This window comes from Phyllobates terribilis, unplaced genomic scaffold, assembly GCF_046119375.1.
Source record: "Phyllobates terribilis strain yellow unplaced genomic scaffold, ASM4611937v1 Scaffold_17__1_contigs__length_24005725, whole genome shotgun sequence".
Lineage (NCBI taxonomy): Eukaryota > Metazoa > Chordata > Amphibia > Anura > Dendrobatidae > Phyllobates > Phyllobates terribilis.
The window spans coordinates 1,592,372-1,610,145 of record NW_027362777.1 but is presented as its reverse complement, the minus strand read 5'-3'; the positions used below and the strand labels follow the sequence as shown (position 1 = coordinate 1,610,145).

At 43.9% G+C, this 17,774-nt stretch overlaps 1 protein-coding gene across 2 annotated transcripts in view; it reads left to right on the top strand.

The window, feature by feature from the left end:
- LOC141176022 (uncharacterized) overlaps window positions 1-14,126 on the top strand; it is a 32,352-nt gene extending 18,226 nt beyond the window's left edge. Inside the window, exons 2-6 of one of the 2 annotated variants that reach the window (XM_073659995.1) lie at window positions 5-184; window positions 268-391; window positions 475-569; window positions 1,100-1,190; window positions 12,259-14,126. In XM_073659995.1, the coding sequence (XP_073516096.1) occupies window positions 5-184; window positions 268-391; window positions 475-569; window positions 1,100-1,190; window positions 12,259-13,712 (1,944 nt within the window). In that variant the 3' untranslated portion in view covers window positions 13,713-14,126. The remainder of the gene's footprint in view (window positions 1-4; window positions 185-267; window positions 392-474; window positions 570-1,099; window positions 1,191-12,258) is intronic. The other variant, XM_073659994.1, reaches the window with a different exon arrangement.
- The last annotated feature ends 3,648 nt before the right edge of the window (window positions 14,127-17,774 follow it).

The window sequence follows — 17,774 nt, the reverse complement described above, 5'->3', positions numbered from 1 at the left end:
CCAGGATTACACAGTAGTGAAGAAGACCTCTAGTGAGCGCTGTCAGGACCCTGTGTCTGAGGGATGGGGAAGACCCTTGAGCCCAATCACAGGGCCTCCACCTCACCCCCTGATACATGAGGACATCAATGACCAGAAGATCCTAGAACTGACCTACAAGATGATTGAGCTGCTGACTGGAGAGGTGACACTGCTGGGAATGCTGGGACATTATACAGTAACGCTATGAAGGGATCGCAGTAATGACATTATCATTGTATGTGACAGGTTCCTATAAGATGTGAGGATGTTGCTGTCTATTTCTCCATGGAGGAGTGGGAGTATATAGAAGTACACAAATATCTGTACAAGGACGCCATGATGGAGGTTCCCCAACCCCTCACATCACCAGGTAATAGACAGGACTAAATACACACGGCCTATAATTATCTGTATGTAAAGAATGAATTCAGTCCCTGTATGTGTTTCCTCCAGATCTATCCAGTAAGAGGACACCAGAGAGATGTCCCTGTCCTCTTCTTCCACAGGACTGTAAACAAGAAGATCCCAATGTTCCTCAGGATCATCAGGTAGATGGAGAGAAGGTGTAATGAGATCTCCCCTATGATGTGTAGACGGCTGTAGAGGTCTTGTGCTCAGCTGGGCTGAGTCGGAGTCCATTTTGGCGCAGTCGGAGTGGTATAAAATGGACCGACTCCGACTCCTAAAATATATAATAAATTGGGTACAGTAGTTCAATGCAGTTTGTGGGGAATATTTTTTCATAAGAATTTGAGAAATTTATGAAATGTCCTATAAATGTCTGTCCTATTCCTGATCTAAGGGTCTAGACTTTTAGCTGAGATGAATCTGTGCTACAGTAAATTTACCACTTTAATAATGGACCATGTATGAGGGAGTCGTGGAGTCGGTGTCATGGAAATTGAGGAGTCGGAGGTTTGGCTTACCGACTCCACAGCCCTGGTGCTCAGTCTTGTTTTATCCACCAGTATTATATGTTTTATACTTGTGTAATGAGAACGGTGGAGATGGCAGGATTAGAGCCGATCATAGATGTGACTTCTCCATCTGTCTGTGACTTTTACAGTATTTGTTTCAGGGTGAAGATCTGACCCATATTAATACTACAGAGACATATGTGAGGGGTGATGAGCGGTGTAAAGAGGAGATTCCTACATATGACTACCCAGGTGAGTAGTAACCACTAAATGCAGAGAAGTCACAGATTCTTCTCAGTCACCAGCTATGGCTGCTTTATCAGTGGTGTAGTCCGTCTGTATCACAATCGTGTGATCACCATTCTTCCTCTAGACCACAACATTCTCCCCTACACAAAACTGTTAACCCCTTTCTGACTTTGTAAGTACCGTGTTTCCCCGAAAGTAAGACCCCCCCGAAAGTAAGGCAGGGTGGGGGGTTTCGGGGGGTCCGCCAATGTAGGGCACCCCCCGATTGTAAGGCAGGGTAGTGGGGGGGGGGGCCGGGGAATGTAAGGCTGATTCGTCACAGGCTCCCTAGCCGGCTCGCAGCTGATTGGCCGATCAGCCTGTTCGTCACAGGCTCCCTAGCCGGCTCGCAGCTGATTGGCCGATCAGCCTGTTCGTCACAGGCTCCCTAGCCGGCTCGCAGCTGATTGGCCGATCAGCCTGTTCGTCACAGGCTCCCTAGCCGGCTCGCAGCTGATTGGCCGATCAGCCTGTTTGTCACAGGCTCCCTAGCCGGCTCGCAGCTGATTGGCCGATCAGCCTGTTCGTCACAGGCTCCCTAGTCCCTGCTGGCCATCAGCTCGAGTGTGATTGGCCAGTCAGCCGGCTCGCAGCTGATTGGCCGAATCAGCTGCGACGTCACCGCCTGCAGGCTCGCTCCGATTGGTCCAGCTTCCCCGGCATCCGAATCGTCAGCCCGGCACCGCAGAGGAGATCGAAACAGAAGGAAAGTAACGGTAAGTTCCGAAACTCTCTCTGTGTGTGTGTGTGTGTGTGTGTGTGTGTGTGTATACGATATGTGTACGGTATGTGTATGGGTGCCGTATGGGGCTGTGTGTGTGTGTGTGTATACGATATGTGTACGGTATGTGTATGGGTGCCGTATGGGGCTGTGTGTGTGTGTGTATACGATATGTGTACGGTATGTGTATGGGTGCCGTATGGGGCTGTGTGTGTGTGTGTATACGATATGTGTACGGTATGTGTATGGGTGCCGTATGGGGCTGTGTGTGTGTGTGTGTATACGATATGTGTACGGTATGTGTATGGGTGCCGTATGGGGCTGTGTGTGTGTGTGTGTGTGTGTGTGTGGTGGCAGAGTGGGGGGCAGAACCACTGTATGGGGAGGCTGCATACTGTTCAGCCTGTTTTTTTTCCCAATGTAAGGCCTCCCCCGAAAGTAAGGCAGGGTGGGACTTTTGGGGGTAAAATTAATGTAAGACAGGGCCTTACTTTCGGGGAAACACGGTAATAATAAGTTTCTGTGCTCTGGACCTTATGGACCAGGTACGTATTATTACGACATGGCGATCGCACCCGCACACAGGCTATGCGGGCGCAATCGCCGACCGGGTCAGCTGATCTGACATCTGACACCCGGCACGCAGTGCCCGCACCGCTCCCGGCAGCACTTTAACCCCCTAAATGCTGCAATCGCTGTGATTGCAGAATTTAGCGAGTGAGCAGAGGGACAGCAGCGGGGTCCCGATCGTTGCCATGGTGACCCGATGTCGTCATGACAACATCCGGGTCACCAGCCCCAGCAAGTTAAGTTTGATCATGCGCAGTGCATGATCAAAGTAACTTGTGTCTGCAGAGCTGACAGTTTATTAGTTATAGCAGTGATCCTGCTCTGCTATACCTTATAACTGCGATCAGCCAGTTGTAAAAATATATTAAAAAATATATATTTTTACAACATACATTAAAAATAATATATGAAAAAAATAAATAAATAAACAATATAAGCACACATATTTGGTATTGTCGCTTCCGGAACCACCTGGCCTATAAAGCTGTTCCACTAGTTAACCCCTTTAGTGAACACCGTAAAAGAAAAAAAAAAACTAAGCAAAAAACGGTGCATTATCATCATATTGCCAAACAAAAAGTGGAATAAAACGCGATAAAAAAGATGAATGTAAATAAAAATGGTACCGCTGAAAACATCATCTTGTCCCGCAAAAAAGAAGCCGCCATACAGCTCCATCATCCGAAAAATAAAAAAGTTACTGCTCTCAGAATAAAGCGATGCAAAAAAAAAATAGTTTTTATTGTGTAACAGCGCCAAAACCTAAAAAAAACAATATAAATGTAGCACGGCTTTAATACTGATCCGAATAATAAAGCGGCCTTATAAATTTTTCCACATGCGGAACGGCATAAAAAGAACCCCAAAAAAACAATGCCTGAATTGTTGATTTTTGTTTATTCCGCCTCCCAAAAATCGGAATAGAAAGCGATAAAAAAAAAGTCACGTGCCCAAAATGAGTACCAAAAAAACCATCAACTCATCCCGCAAAAAACAAGCCGTCACATGACTGTCGGCCGAACTATGGAAAAATTATAGCTATCAAAATATGGCGATGCAAAAACTTTCTGTGCTGCTGAATGTCCTCATATGGTCCCTACAAGACCAGGTCCAGTCTTTCTGGCCAAACTTCACTTTTATGATCTACAACATTAAATGTGCAGTGAGGGCCAAGTGTGAATTTCTGTACAATAACAACAGAGTTTCCCTTTATCCTGACTTTTCAATTTCTTTTCAAACCAACTAACTTCAAACAGGATTGTGATAAACTACATAAAACATTACACCTGTGCCATGATATATCTCTAAGCTGTGCGTGGCTGATGGCTGTAATATACATTTATTCACACCTGCAGGAGATGTGTTGGCTCGAGCCCTGGTTTCATGGATTCACTCCACGTCATAAATTCCATTATGTTTTCAAGCCTAAGGAATTCAGATTACTGCACAATCTCTCCTGAAATGGGGGCACTAATACTTTCTCTACTCTCCTGGTCAGGACTCATAGTAGCTCCAATGGTCCACCATAAATGAGTGCGACTCCGATTCAGTGTTGGAGCTCTCCCTGATACATATATTGTTGTTAGAGATGTAACATAGAATAAAAAAAATGTATTTTTTTATAGTTTTTTTCTGTATGATAGTTTGATTGTGGTGGGATTGTCCTGCCTCACTTATGTGAGTCTGTAAATAACTGATATTCTTTAAAAGAAGATCTCCATTGCCTCTTCCAAATGTCCAAGATCTAAATTTAAGACACCTCAGCTCTGCAGTATTATAAAAAGTTCTCTTTCAATGTCTATTTTTTCTTTTTGAAACTCATCTGACAGAAAATATTGGCCCTTACGATAGTTTAGTTTGCCAAGAGCCACCGAGCCCCATACTCTAATTACCCCAGAGAGGTTTCACCACTAGTTACTCATTTATTACTGATGAAGACTGCTGAGTTTGATCATTTTAGTAGATGTGTTCTTGTATATAGTCTTAGTTTTTGACTACAGTAGTTAGTGCCCAAATTTCTCTGATTTAACCCCTTCCTGCAGCCAGTTTTGTGTTCCTCTCTGGGCCCATTTTTCAAATCTGACGTGTGTCACTTTATATGGTGATAACTTTGGAATTCTTCACAAAGGATAATAGGAAACAAATGGACCTTACAAATAATATTCCAACTTCTCTTGAATCCAACAATACCCTTTATACAGCTGTACACTACTGTCTGGGCACAAGGGAAGGAGCGCCATTTAGGTATCTGAATGCAGATCTTGCTGGAATAGTTTGCGGACACAATGTATTGGGGGCGCTGATCATGGTCACCTGGCAGCTCAAAAGATGGCTACCACGAACAAGCTTGGCGCTATATACTTAATTTTCCAGATCCCAGGGTTTGTCTTGCTCATCACCCTTTATCCCTTCTACATGGATCTGGACTTACACAGAGACCCCTAGGCTTGGGCCACAATGTTACCTGCTGTTCTGTGGAGTGAGATGGGAAGAAGAATAGGCAGGTAGTTGGGTCAGAACCAGGAGAGCAGAGAAAATACAAAATCAGAAGACACAAGAGTAGTCAGTAAACGGGCCGGGATCACAACAGGAAACAAATACACAAGCCGGGAGCTGAGCACAGAGGACTGAACCAGAGGATAACAAGGCTGTATCTGGCAGCTTCCGGCAATATGCTTCCAGCTTTAGTAGGGTGTGGTGCTTTCCAAATGGCTGAAGCAAGGAGCAGATTACTCCAGCTGGACAGCACACACACCCATACTGCCAGACTGGATGGTACTACAGGTCCCAGCAACCCTAATCTTACTGGCTGGACAGAGCCTGTGCCGCCCAGAGCTTCTGGTTCTGACATCTCCTCCATCACCAGCGCTGCATGCAGAATGAATAAGGCGGCTCCTGGTGACAAAGTACAAAGTCGCTGCGGATTTCAATGGGGTAAGGTGACGGCAGCCGGGGTATTTGTTAGTCCGTCATTTTCTTTATTAATCAAATGGCTTCACAACATGTTTCGGCTAATACCGCCTTCATCAGGTGATGGCCAATATTACCACACAAGCACTTTATATAGAAGTTTAGACAATTAACCAGCAGGTGCAAACAATTAACCAGTTAACCCTCAAATCCCCATTACCATTACATACAGGTTCCCATTCTAAGGGCCAACCTGACTTGGCTGATAACAGAGACAAAACATCAACAATAAAAATAAAACTACATGAAAAATTCTATATATATATATATATATATATATATATATATAAGAAGAATATAAAAAGAGTAAAAGCTGCATATATTCATAATTACACATATTAAAAACCTAATAAAAATAAATATCCACTACATTTTTCAATTCTATATAAATGATGTTACTTAGTTAAGTGAGAGATTCAGACCTTCCGGGGATAAAGTTCCCAACTTATAGATCCAATAATTTTCCCGGTTTACCAACCTTTTCTATCTATCATGCACCGTGTCAGATATATGATCAATAATGGTAAGGTGCAGATATTTTGGATCTTTCTGATCTTCTAAGAAGAAGTGCTTTGACAACTATGGAACAAATCTCCATTTCTAATATTCTGCCGATGTTTATTTAGCCTGGCGCGCATTGGTTGTATGGTGCGACCTACGTACTGTAGACCACATGTGCACGCCAACAAATATATCACATATGAAGAATGGCAGTCTGTCCGGCATCTAATCTGAAAAGTCTCCCCCGTGGTGTGCAAACTAAAAGTTTTTGTTCCATTATTAAAGATCCCACAACAGAGACATTTTGATGGTCTACATCTAAAGCACCCATCCCCCCTTCCTTGGTTTATATTTTTATACTTTATTTTTTTTGAGCAGTGTATAAAGGGAACACTTGACAATCAATTTCACATGCTGTTGTGCAAATGGAATAGACGTAAACTATTGGCAATTATCAAGACACAATCAATAAAGGAGAGGTTCTGCAGACCACATCCCACACTAACACGGGGAGAATATACAAACTCCTTGCAGATATCGTCCTTGGTGGGATTTGAACCCAGGACCCCAGCGCTGCAAGGCTGCAGTGCTAACCACTGAGCCACCATTCTGCCCTCCTCCTGGGGAAGTAAATCCCTCAACAAGCTAATAAAATGTGAAGAATATTTTAAATAAGATTCAAGCCTAATCACATATTTTTGTAAAAACAAATTGACATAATATGATAAATTAGCTGTTATAGATTTTATCCCCGAAATGATGGGGCGACCAGGGGGATTGGTAGTACTTTTATCGATCTTGGGTCGGAAATAAAAATAAGGGGTCTGAAAAAATTGTATGTCCAAAAATCTTTTCTCTCTCGCATCTAAGATCCCCTCCCTAAGGGCCCCCTTAGTTAAGCTTTTATATTCCATAAGATGGTGACAGAATTATCACAATCTAATTTATTATAATAATCAGTATCACTGAGTATCCGCAAACCTTCTCCAGTGTACCAACCCCGATTCCTCACCACAATACCACCGCCTTATCAGCTTCCTTAATAATTATTCCTTTATTCTTCCGTAAACTAGAGATGGCTTGTCTTTCTGGAGCCGTCAGGTTATCCCTCTTTTTAATATGAGTAAAAGTGCGAATGTCTTTTAAAATCAGTTGCTGAAAAGTCTTGAGATGAGTTCCCTTATGGTGAGTAGGATAAAAATTACCACCTAGTGGAACATGGTGGAAACCCATAGCGGGCACATGATTTTCGACTCCATTATTAGCAAGGGGTATACTGGCGTTTATTGATTTACGCAATCGTGAGATCTCAGCCTCAGACAAGGTGTGGTCAGACAGGGTAAAATGCCTACCATTTTCTGCTTCTCATCTTTTTCTCTTTCCTCAATATTTACCCTAATGGCTTTGTCTTTTTAATTAGCAAATCCTACAGGGCTGCTATTTTTTGGGATGGCTCTACCTCGCCCCTACATCCCTGATATTTCTTTTTCTTTTTGGTTGGCGAGCTTGGGCCGGCTGAAAAAACTGTGGGATTTTTGTATCATAAAGGACCGCTGTGTTTCTTTTTACCATTGAGAGGCGGTGCAGTTTCATCAGTTAATATTACAGCTGGTGATATCAATTATATTGAAGAAGTTATATTTTGTGGAGGTGGTAGCTTCACTGATTTATCAGTGGAACCTTCCTCTAATGATGTATGCCCTACACTTAATGACTGAGATATTGTTGGTAAGGAATTTTGGGAATCAGGATGGATAGTTAAAATAGAAAAATCCAATGCACTAACACTCTGCGTTGAGGTTGCACCAATTAATTCATTTAACCCAAAATCAACTAGTGATGATTCCTCTGTATCATTAGAAACACCACTATCCTTATTCACCACTGGTAAGATAGAATTAATAGCTCCACCAGTGTTTGCTTGATTCTCCCCAATAGGAGAAGGACACAAAGTAACTATTGCACTGTTAGTTTCCATATCCATAGTTTGACTCCACAGGCACTTTCTGCACGGTGGATGTTGGAGAGTGAAAATTGCAAATATTCCATTTTATTACCGAACACATTGTCTCCTGGAGCACAGTCTGGGCACTCACATACCATAAATGAAGTGGGTTCTTCTCACTATAGTAATGCCAAATACATGGATGCTAAATGTGGTTTGGGCGCACTGCAAGGCTCAGAAGTGAGGGGGAGATATGACTTTGGGAGTGCGGATATTGCTGGATTGGGTTATGGAAGCCATGTTGCTTTTCTAGAACCTTTGAGCCACTAATAATGTGGAAACCTCTGTTATTACACTGGCAGATGATGGGCCTGAGTTGAGGGTTTGTTTTTGTGAGATGAGTAGACATTTTTATTGATATTATTTTCACCTACAACGGTGAAAATAACTATTTGATACACTGCTGATTTTTCAAGTTTTCCCACCTACAAAGAATGGAGAAATCTGTCATTTTTATCGTAGGTCACTTCACCTGTGAGAGACAGAATCTAAAAAAAAATCCAGAAAATCACATTGCATGATTTTTACTTAGTATTTGGTACAGAAACCTTTGTTTGAAATTACAGAGGTAAGATGTTTCCTGTAGCTCTTGAACAAGTTTGCACACACTGCAGGAGGGATTTTGGCCCACTCCCCCATATAAATGTTTTCCAGATCTTTCAGGTTTTGGGGCTGTCGCTGGGCAACATTGAGTTTCAGCTCATTCCAAAGATTTTGTATTGGGTTCAGGTCTGGACACTGGCTAGGCCACTTCAGGACCCTGAAATGCTTCTTATGGAACCACTTCTTAGTTGCCCTGGCTGTGTGTTTCGAGTCATTGTCATGCTGGAAGACCCAGCCACGACCCATGTTCAATGCTCTTACTGAGGGAAGAAGGTTGTTGGCCAAAATTTTGTGATGCATGACCCCATCCATCCTCCCTTCAATATGGTACAGTTGTCCTGTTGAAAATCACCCCCAAATTGTGTTTCTCCCACCATGCTTCACGTTTGGGACGGTGTTCTTGGGTTTTTACTCATCCTTCTTCTTCCTCCAAACACGGCAAGTGGAGTTGATACCAAATAATTCTATTTTTGCCTCATCTGACCATATGACCTTCTCCCATGCCTCCTCAGGATCATCCAGATGGTCATTGGAGAAGTTCAAACGGCCTGGACATGTGCTGGTGTGAGCAGGGGGACCTTTTGTGCCCTGCAGGATTTTAATCCATACCAGCGTAGTGTGTTACTAACGGTAATGTTTTAGACTGGTCATTTACCAGGACCTCCCATGTAGTTCTGGGCTGATTCCTGACCTTTCTCAGAATCATCCTTACCCCACGAGGCGAGATCTTGCATGGAGTCACAGACCGAGGAAGATTCAAAGTCATCTTGTGTTTCTTCCATCTCTTAATAATTGTGTCAATAGTTATTCCATTCTCGCCAAGCTGCTTGCCTATTGTCCTTTATCCCATCCCAGCCTTGTGTAGATCTACAATTTTGTCCTTGGTCTCTTTAGACAGCTATTTGGTCTTGGCCATGGTGGAGAGGTTGGAGTGTGATTGATTGAGGATGTGGACAGGTATCTTTTATACAGGTAACGAGTTCAAACAGGTGCAATTAATACAGGTAATGAGTGCAGATTAGGAGGGCTTCTTAAAGAAAAACTTAACATGTCTGTGAGAGCAAGAATTCTTGCTGGTTGATAGGTGATCAAATACTTATTTCATGCAATAAAATGCAAATTAATTATTTAAAAATCATACAATGTGATTTTCTGGTTTTTATTTTTAGATTCTGTCTCTCACAGTTGAAGTGTACCTACGATAAAAATTACAGTCATCTCCCTTCTTTGTAGGTGGGAAAACTTGCAAAATCACTAGACTATCAAATACTTATTTTCCCAACTGTACATAACATTGTTTGACTTATTTCATATTTGGGAGGCAGAATGAACAATCAGTTGAACACCACACTTTACTGGTTTATGCTATAAGGTTTTCTATTAGACTGTGAACTGTCATTGTCCTGGTGAATAATTCAATATTTTTACATAACTTGCCATTTTTACAGTTTAAGTAGAAATTTGGTATTGGGTGAAGGAGGCGCTGTAAGGCTCGTCACTACCAGTGGCAGCGAATTTGTGGACAGGGAACCAGGGGTGTCCAAGTTAGTGTTAATCTAATTTAGGAGGTGTAAATTCGCGCTGGTGGTAGTGAGGAAAGAGAGGGCACGAGAGTTTTACAAGTACAAGAAGTAATTTTATTGATACAAAACAGGTGATTAGAATGGCTGATTAAAAATAGATAAAAGGGCTTAAACCCAGTGATTTCACTGGGTGGGATACGTAGATAAGTATTAAAATAGATAGGTATACACTAGATAAAAGTACCTAAAAAATATTAATAGATAAATGGGTTGCTTCTCAGAATCTTGTGATGGTCGGTCGGAGTTGATGGTTGAAGAGACAGTGGTTCTTGGACCTAGTGGGACAGATAGGGATATGTTAGATAGGTATATTAAGAAACGATTGGGGGGGGGGTAGGTTATCGTCTGTAGTTACCTGTTGATAGGACTTTGTAGTGGGTACGGTGGTTCTTTGGCAGCACGTGGTGGTGCCTGTGGTGGAGAACAGGAAGTGCCTAAGATAGGGCACAGGAGGGTTGGATGAGTGGGGATAGTATTGAGCGGTGAGTGTTTATGGCAGACTAGAATGTAGGTTGGGAATTACCTGCTATTGATATGGCAATCAGCAGGCTGTGGACGTGGTTGTTGGTTGCTCCTCCCAAGTAGCTCTGTAGGGAGGGAGAAAAAAAGATATTTGGTGTACACTTATTGGGTGTAATGTAATCAGGTTAGGGTGCAAGACCCAGTCTAAATAGTGACAGACTTAAAATTCCCTGCTATTGATATTACAATCAGCAGGCTATGTGGATGGTTCTGGTTGCTGTTCCAGAGTAGCTCTATTAGGGGGGGGGGGGATAAGAATTGAGGATAGGATATGGAGCCCAGTGGTTATAGCGTTGAACTATAGTTACCTGCTAGAGGGTTGTAGGGGGTGTCCAGGCTGTAGGGTGTGCTAGGAGGTAGGGGTCATTGTCCTCCTTAGATAGAGATTGGAGGTATGCCACAGAGGGCTGCTGGTTGCTGGTCCTGAGTGGATCTGTAGGGAGGGAGGGGAGATAGAGATAGAGGATTAAATCTAGTAGGGTTTTTTCTGATTGTAGCTGTGGTGCACAATCTTAGTGGCAAAAAGGTCTTAAGTTACCTGCTTAGTAAGTCCAGGGGGTGTCCAGGGATGTCTCAGGATAGGTTGTAGGTAGTATTCCTGGTCCCTGTCGGGTGGAGGCAGCAGGAGACTTTGGTTGTATTAAAGATGACCAGAGGTGGGGTGCAGCAGGAGGCTCAGGCTGACAATTGGTGTCTTTGTTGGCTGCTGATAAATCTGTAGGGAGGGGGAGGAAGTAGGCACATATGACTACTAAGGTATTGCCTGGTTGTGGCTGTGGTATACAGTCTCCGTGACAGGAGGTCTTGATTTACCTGTTTGGTAGGGGCAGGGGGTGTCCAGGGATGTCTAGGGAGAGTGGTGAGTACTTCTTCTTGTCTCCGTGGTGTGGATGCAGCAGGAGGCTGTGGTAGGAGACTTTGGTTTGGTCAGAGGTGGCCATAGGTAGGGTGCAACAGGAGGCTCAGGCTGACACGTAGTGTCTGGGTATGGTGCACCAGGAGGCTCTGGCTGGCTGCTTAGTTTTGGGTTACAAAATACAGCGGTATGGGTGGCTGGGGGTGCGGAGCCAGGTGAGGATACTGGCTGCAAGTGCTGTGGGGATAAGGAGAGAGAGGTCAGCTGGGTCTAGTCAGCTGGAAAAGGTCAGCTGGATCTAGTGTGGAGTCGGTGGGGCTGAGGCCTGTTCTTACTTATGGTCTGATGACAGCTGTGACGTCGGGAGATGATAGGGATCCGGAGCGAGAGCGGAGTACCGACCCGTGACTGCCGCGTGCTCGCTGGCTTCCGGGTAGGGTGAGCGAGAGAGAAAGGGGAGAAGGTGCGAGAGGATGTGCGTCTCCAGGGAAGCGCGCGAAAAAAGAGCAGCATGACGCGAGGTCACGTGGTGTGCAGGGTGCACGAGGTACGGAGGCCTGTGGGCGCCTCTGCAGCTGGGTTAGGGGTCAATCCAACGCGTTTCGACAGCTGCGGCTGTCATCATCAGGGTAGAAATTTTCAAAACTATAAAATTCAAGGATATTTAATTCAAAAATAATAATTGATTTTATTCTTTGCAGATGACTGTACCAGGAGATCAGAGGTACAGCTGACATCTTCAATTTGTAAATCAGATGATCTTGAGATCCCACAGGACTCAATTGAAGTGAATGACATTACTCCAGATTTACCATCATCCCTTCACAGCAAAGATCTGTCATCTGATCCTTTGAAACAGGTCCTGTCTTCTGATTCATTACCAACTATTAAGGAAAATCAAAGTCACAAAATAATCATTAAAAAAGGAGTTGCTCCTAAAGCAAAGAAGCCATTTTCATATTCTGAATATGGAAATAGTTTTCCTCTCAAAATGTCTCTTCTTAAACATCAAAAAATTCACACAGTAGAGAATATATTTTCTTGTTCCAAGTGTTGGAGATGTTTTAACCAGAAATCAAATCTTGTTAGTCACCAGAGAACTCACACAGGGGAGAAGCCTTTTTCATGTTCTGAATGTGGGAAAAGTTTTACAGAGAAATCGAATCTTATGAAACATCACAGAACTCATACAGGGGAAAAGCCATTTTCATGTTCAGAATGTGGGAAATGTTTTGCCGAGCAATCAAGTGTTATCAGACATCAGAGAACTCACACAGGGGAGAAGCCTTTTTCCTGTTCAGAATGTGGGAAATGTTTTAACCGGAAATCAAATCTTGTTGGTCACCAAAGGACTCACACAGAGGAGAAGCCTTTTTCATGTTCAGAATGTGGAAAATGTTTTACACAGAAATCACATTTTGTTAATCACCAAAGAACTCACACAGGAGTGAAGCCATTTTCATGTTCAGAATGTGGGAAATGTTTTAACCGGAAATCAGATGTTGTTATACACCAGAGAACCCACACAGGGGAGAAGCCTTTTTCATGTTCAGAATGTGGGAAATGTTTTAACCGGAAATCAGATGTTGTTATACACCAGAGAACCCACACAGGGGAGAAGCCTTTTTCATGTTCAGAATGTGGGAAATGTTTTACACAGAAATCAAATTTTGTTATACACCAGAGAATTCACACAGGGGAGAAGCCTTTTTCATGTTCAGAGTGTGGAAAATGTTTTACACAGAAATCAAATTTTGTTAATCACCAAAGAACTCACACAGGGGAGAAGCCTTTTCCATGTAAAGAATGTGGAAAATGTTTTATTGTGAAATCAGATGTTGTTATACATCAGAGAACCCACACAGGGGAGAAGCCTTTTTCATGTACAGAATGTGGGAAATGTTTTAACCGGAAATCAGATGTTTTTATACACCAGAGAACCCACACAGGGGAGAAGCCTTTTTCATGTTCAGAATGTGGGAAATGTTTTAACCTGAAATCAGATGTTGCTATACACCAGAGAACTCACACAGGGGAGAAGCCTTTTTCATGTTCAGAATGTGGAAAATGTTTTACACAGAAATCAAATTTTGTTAATCACCGAAGAATTCACACAGGAGAGAAGCCATTTTCATGTAAAATGTTCTGCGAATAAATAATCTCTTAGTCACCAGAGCTGTCACACAAGGAAGAAGCCTTTTTTTATATTCTTAATGTGGGAAATGTTTAACTTCTATAGACGCACTTATTAGCAAGAAAAAATGTTTCCAATAAGTGAGTGCGTCTTATAGACTTTAGGCAGCTTCCTGTTACTGAGGAGAACATTGAAACAGTGTCCTTCCTGATCAATCAGAAAATTGCTCTCTCCTCCACGCCACTTATCTAACTGATCGGTGTAAAGTAGGAGAAGAAACTACAGGGACCTGCACAGAGGCTGCATGTCCTGAATGAGCAGCTGAAGACTTCCTCAAGGACCTTTTAGATCATGTAACACTGTTTTACATATTTTCAAAACTTGTCAGGTTCATTTCTGAAATGAGCCATTTTTTAATGATTTTGACCATGTGAATTCAAATTGCACAATAAAAACTTTTAGTTGCCTCTTGTTTCTGTGATATACTGCTGATATTACTGCTACATATAATTGATGAAAAAACACAGCAAAAAAAGAGCAGCAGGGACCTGCCCAGATCCTCAGAACTAAATGCACTACAAGGGTTCAGCAAACCCACATAAAGATGGCGGCTACACAGGTGCAAAATACTGATGAGACAATCACTCACAACTAGTGTTGAGCGATACCTTCCGATATCGGGAAATATCGGATCGGATCGGATTGGATCGGACCGATACCCAAAAAGTAACGGATATCGCCGATTCCGATACCGTAAACCAATGCAAGTCAATGGGACAGAAATGTCGGAATGAAAATAAACCCTTTCTTTCCTTGTAGGTTAATTCTACATGAAGGAAAACAAGGAATAATGTAGAATGTATTGGGGGAGGTGGGGGAGACAATAAAGGCCTAGAGGTTTAGCCCAATCAAATGGAATATCAGGAATTAATATTTTTTTTAAGACGTTCTGAGTTACGGAAATATTGACTATGTTAAGTATTTTTATATTTTGTCAGATATTTATGTTTCACTACTTCCATGCTCTTCACCTTCTTTTTTACTTTTCCCACACTTTCTCCTTCATCATCCTCAGCATCTTTTTCATCAACTTCTTCTTCATCTTCTTCTTCTTCACCTTCTTCGTATTATTCTTTTTTTTTACATTCTTCATATTCTTCTTATTCAACTATTATTATTCTTCATATTCTACTTCTTCATCTTCTTCATATTCTTCTTCTTCATCATATTCTTATTTGTGACTGGCATTCCTGTAGTTGCTATCTATAAAAAGTTTGAACATTACACCTTTCGTTCTGCCCATCACAAACGATTTACAAAAGGATTTGTCCACGTTCAGTTTGGCCTGCAGCAGCAGGTCTTTTCCAGGGGCACCACGAGGAGGAACGGACTCACCCCCATACACTGCTTAGTCATCTTCTGCTTATAATTTAGATATTATCTTTTGCTCTGATTTTTAGTCTTATGCTTAAAGTTCTTCCGCTTTTTGTTCTGCAGCTTCTTGTACTTCTGCTTCTTGTTTTTCTGTCTCTTGTTCTTCTGTATCTTGGTGGTTGTCTTCTCTTCTTTGTCCTCTTGGTCAACTTCTTCAGGGTCATCTTCTTGGTCTTCTTCGGGGTGGTCTTCAGGGTCCTCATCTTCAGGGTCCTCATCTTCGGGGTCCTCGTCTTCGGGGTCCTCGTCTTCTTCGGGGTGGTCTTCAGGGTCCTCGTCTTCTTCGGGGTGGTCTTCAGGGTCCTCGTCTTCGGGGTCCTAGTCTTCTTCGGGTTGGTCTTCAGGGTCCTCGTCTTCAGGGTCCTCGTCAGGGAGATCCAGAGTGATTACCAAGAACCATTTCAAAAAGCTTGAACTTGGAAATGTAGCAGAAGGTACAAGAAGGCTGAGGAACTACCGAGGACCAGCTGACGGTACTGGAACCCGGATGGGTAGCAGAAGGTACAAGAGCCAATGGAACTACCGAAGACCAGCTGACGGTATTGGAACTCGGTTACTAAGCAGGAGGTACCTGTGCCAGAAAGCACTACCAAGGACCAGCAGACGTTGGTGGAACTTGGATACCGAGAAGGAGGCACCTAAGCCAAAGGCACTGCCGAGAACCAGCTGACGGTACTGGAACCCGGATGGGTAGTAGAAGGTACAAGAGCCAATGGAACTACCGAAGACCAGCTGACGGTACTGGAACTCGGTTACTAAGCAGGAGGTACCTGTGCCAGAAAGCACTACCAAGGACCAGCAGACGGTGGAACTTGGATACCGAGAAGGAGGCACCTAATCCAAAGGCACTGCCGAGAACCAGCTGACGGTACTGGAACCCGGACGGGTAGCAGAAGGTACCCATGTAAAAAAAAAGTTTCAAGGCCGCGAGCCGGCCGCAGTTACCAAAACCCACAGTCCTACAGGGGGTGCTTGTCCTATTGGCACTATGGAACCAGCCTTCATTGCCAGATCCCGCAGCCCACATAGGAGTCACCTAAACTGCAGGCACCATAGAGTTGGCTAACCCGACCGCAACACGACAGGACAACGCATTGGTTTACACTACCCGGAAACAGCTGGCGTGCTGGAACCAGGCTGGGCAGGAGGGAGTACTCGTGCCAAAGACACTGCTGGGAAACAGCTGGCGGTGCTGGAACCCAGGGTAAATACTAAAAACAGAGTGGAGCCAGAGGCTTAATTGGAGCAACTTTAAAATCTGTAGTAGTGTGAATGTGGACAAAGCAGGAGAATTTGCCAGACACACAGCTGGGGAACAGCTGACGTTACTGAACCCCAATAACACTGGAGCAAGCGTTGACTGTGCAGACGGCACTTCTGAGCAGCAACTAGCGGTATTGGAGCCCAGGGAACATACTAAAAACAGAGCAACCAGAGGTGTAATTGGAGCAAGTTTTAAATCAGTAGTACAGTGGATGTGGACAAAGCAGGAGAATTTGCCGGACACACAGCTGGGGAACAGCTGACGTTACTGAACCCCAATAACACGGCAGCAAGTGTTGACTGTGCAGACGGCATTTCCGAGCGCCAACTGGCGGTGTTGGAGCTCAGGGATCATACTGAAAACAGAGGAGCCAGAGGTGTAATTGGAGCAACTTTAAAATCTGTAGTAGTGAGAATGTGGACAGAGCAGGAGAAATTGCCGTCCGCACAGCAGGGGAACAGCTGACGTTACTGAACCCCAATAACACGGCAGCAAGTGTTGACTGTGCAGACGGCACTTCCGAGCGCCAACTGGCGGTGTTGGAGCTCAGGGATTACAGTTCAGGTGGTAGAAACATGAACACAACAGGAGACCTGGATACTGTTGCCAACCAATTATTTATTCTAGAAGAGGACTGGCAAATTCATGAGAGATCCAGGCCTTGTTCATTTTGAGAAAAGTAAGCCGGTCAACGTCATTGGAGGATAGTCGCATGCGACGGTCTGTTAGTACACCACCTGCGGCACTAAAGACGCGTTACGATAATACACTAGCAGCAGGGCAAGCTAGCACCTCCAATGCATACTGACTAAGCTCTGGCCATGTATCCAGCTTACAGACCCAAAACTTGAAGGGAGAAGAGCCGTCTGGGAGTACACTAAGAGGGCAAGACATGTAGTCTGTCACCATCTGACGGAAACGTTGCCTCCTGCTGACTGGAGCCGTCTGTGATGGTGTAGACATTTGTGGCGGCGGGGACACAAAACTTTGCCACATTTCGGCCATACTGGTCTTGCCTTGTGCTGAAGCACTGCTTCTGCTCCCTCTTTGTGCAGAGCTTCCTCCACTGCCTCGACGCACTGAGCTGCTTTGTAAAGCACTAGCAGCACTGCTCTCGGTTGGAATGGAGAACATGATGGAATGCACCAGTGCGTCTTGGTACTCCCGCATTTTACGCTCCCGGTTCAACGGTGTTATGAGGCTTTGTAAGTTGTCCCGGTAGCGAGGATCTAGGAGGGTGGACACCCAATAATCAGCCGTGTTGAGATTGTAGGCGATGCGGCGGTCGTTTCTCAGGCACTGCAGCATGAAATCAACCATGTGCTGCAGACTGCTAACTGGCCAAGGAACGCTGTCCCCTGCTTGAGGCGTGATCTCTGCCTGCT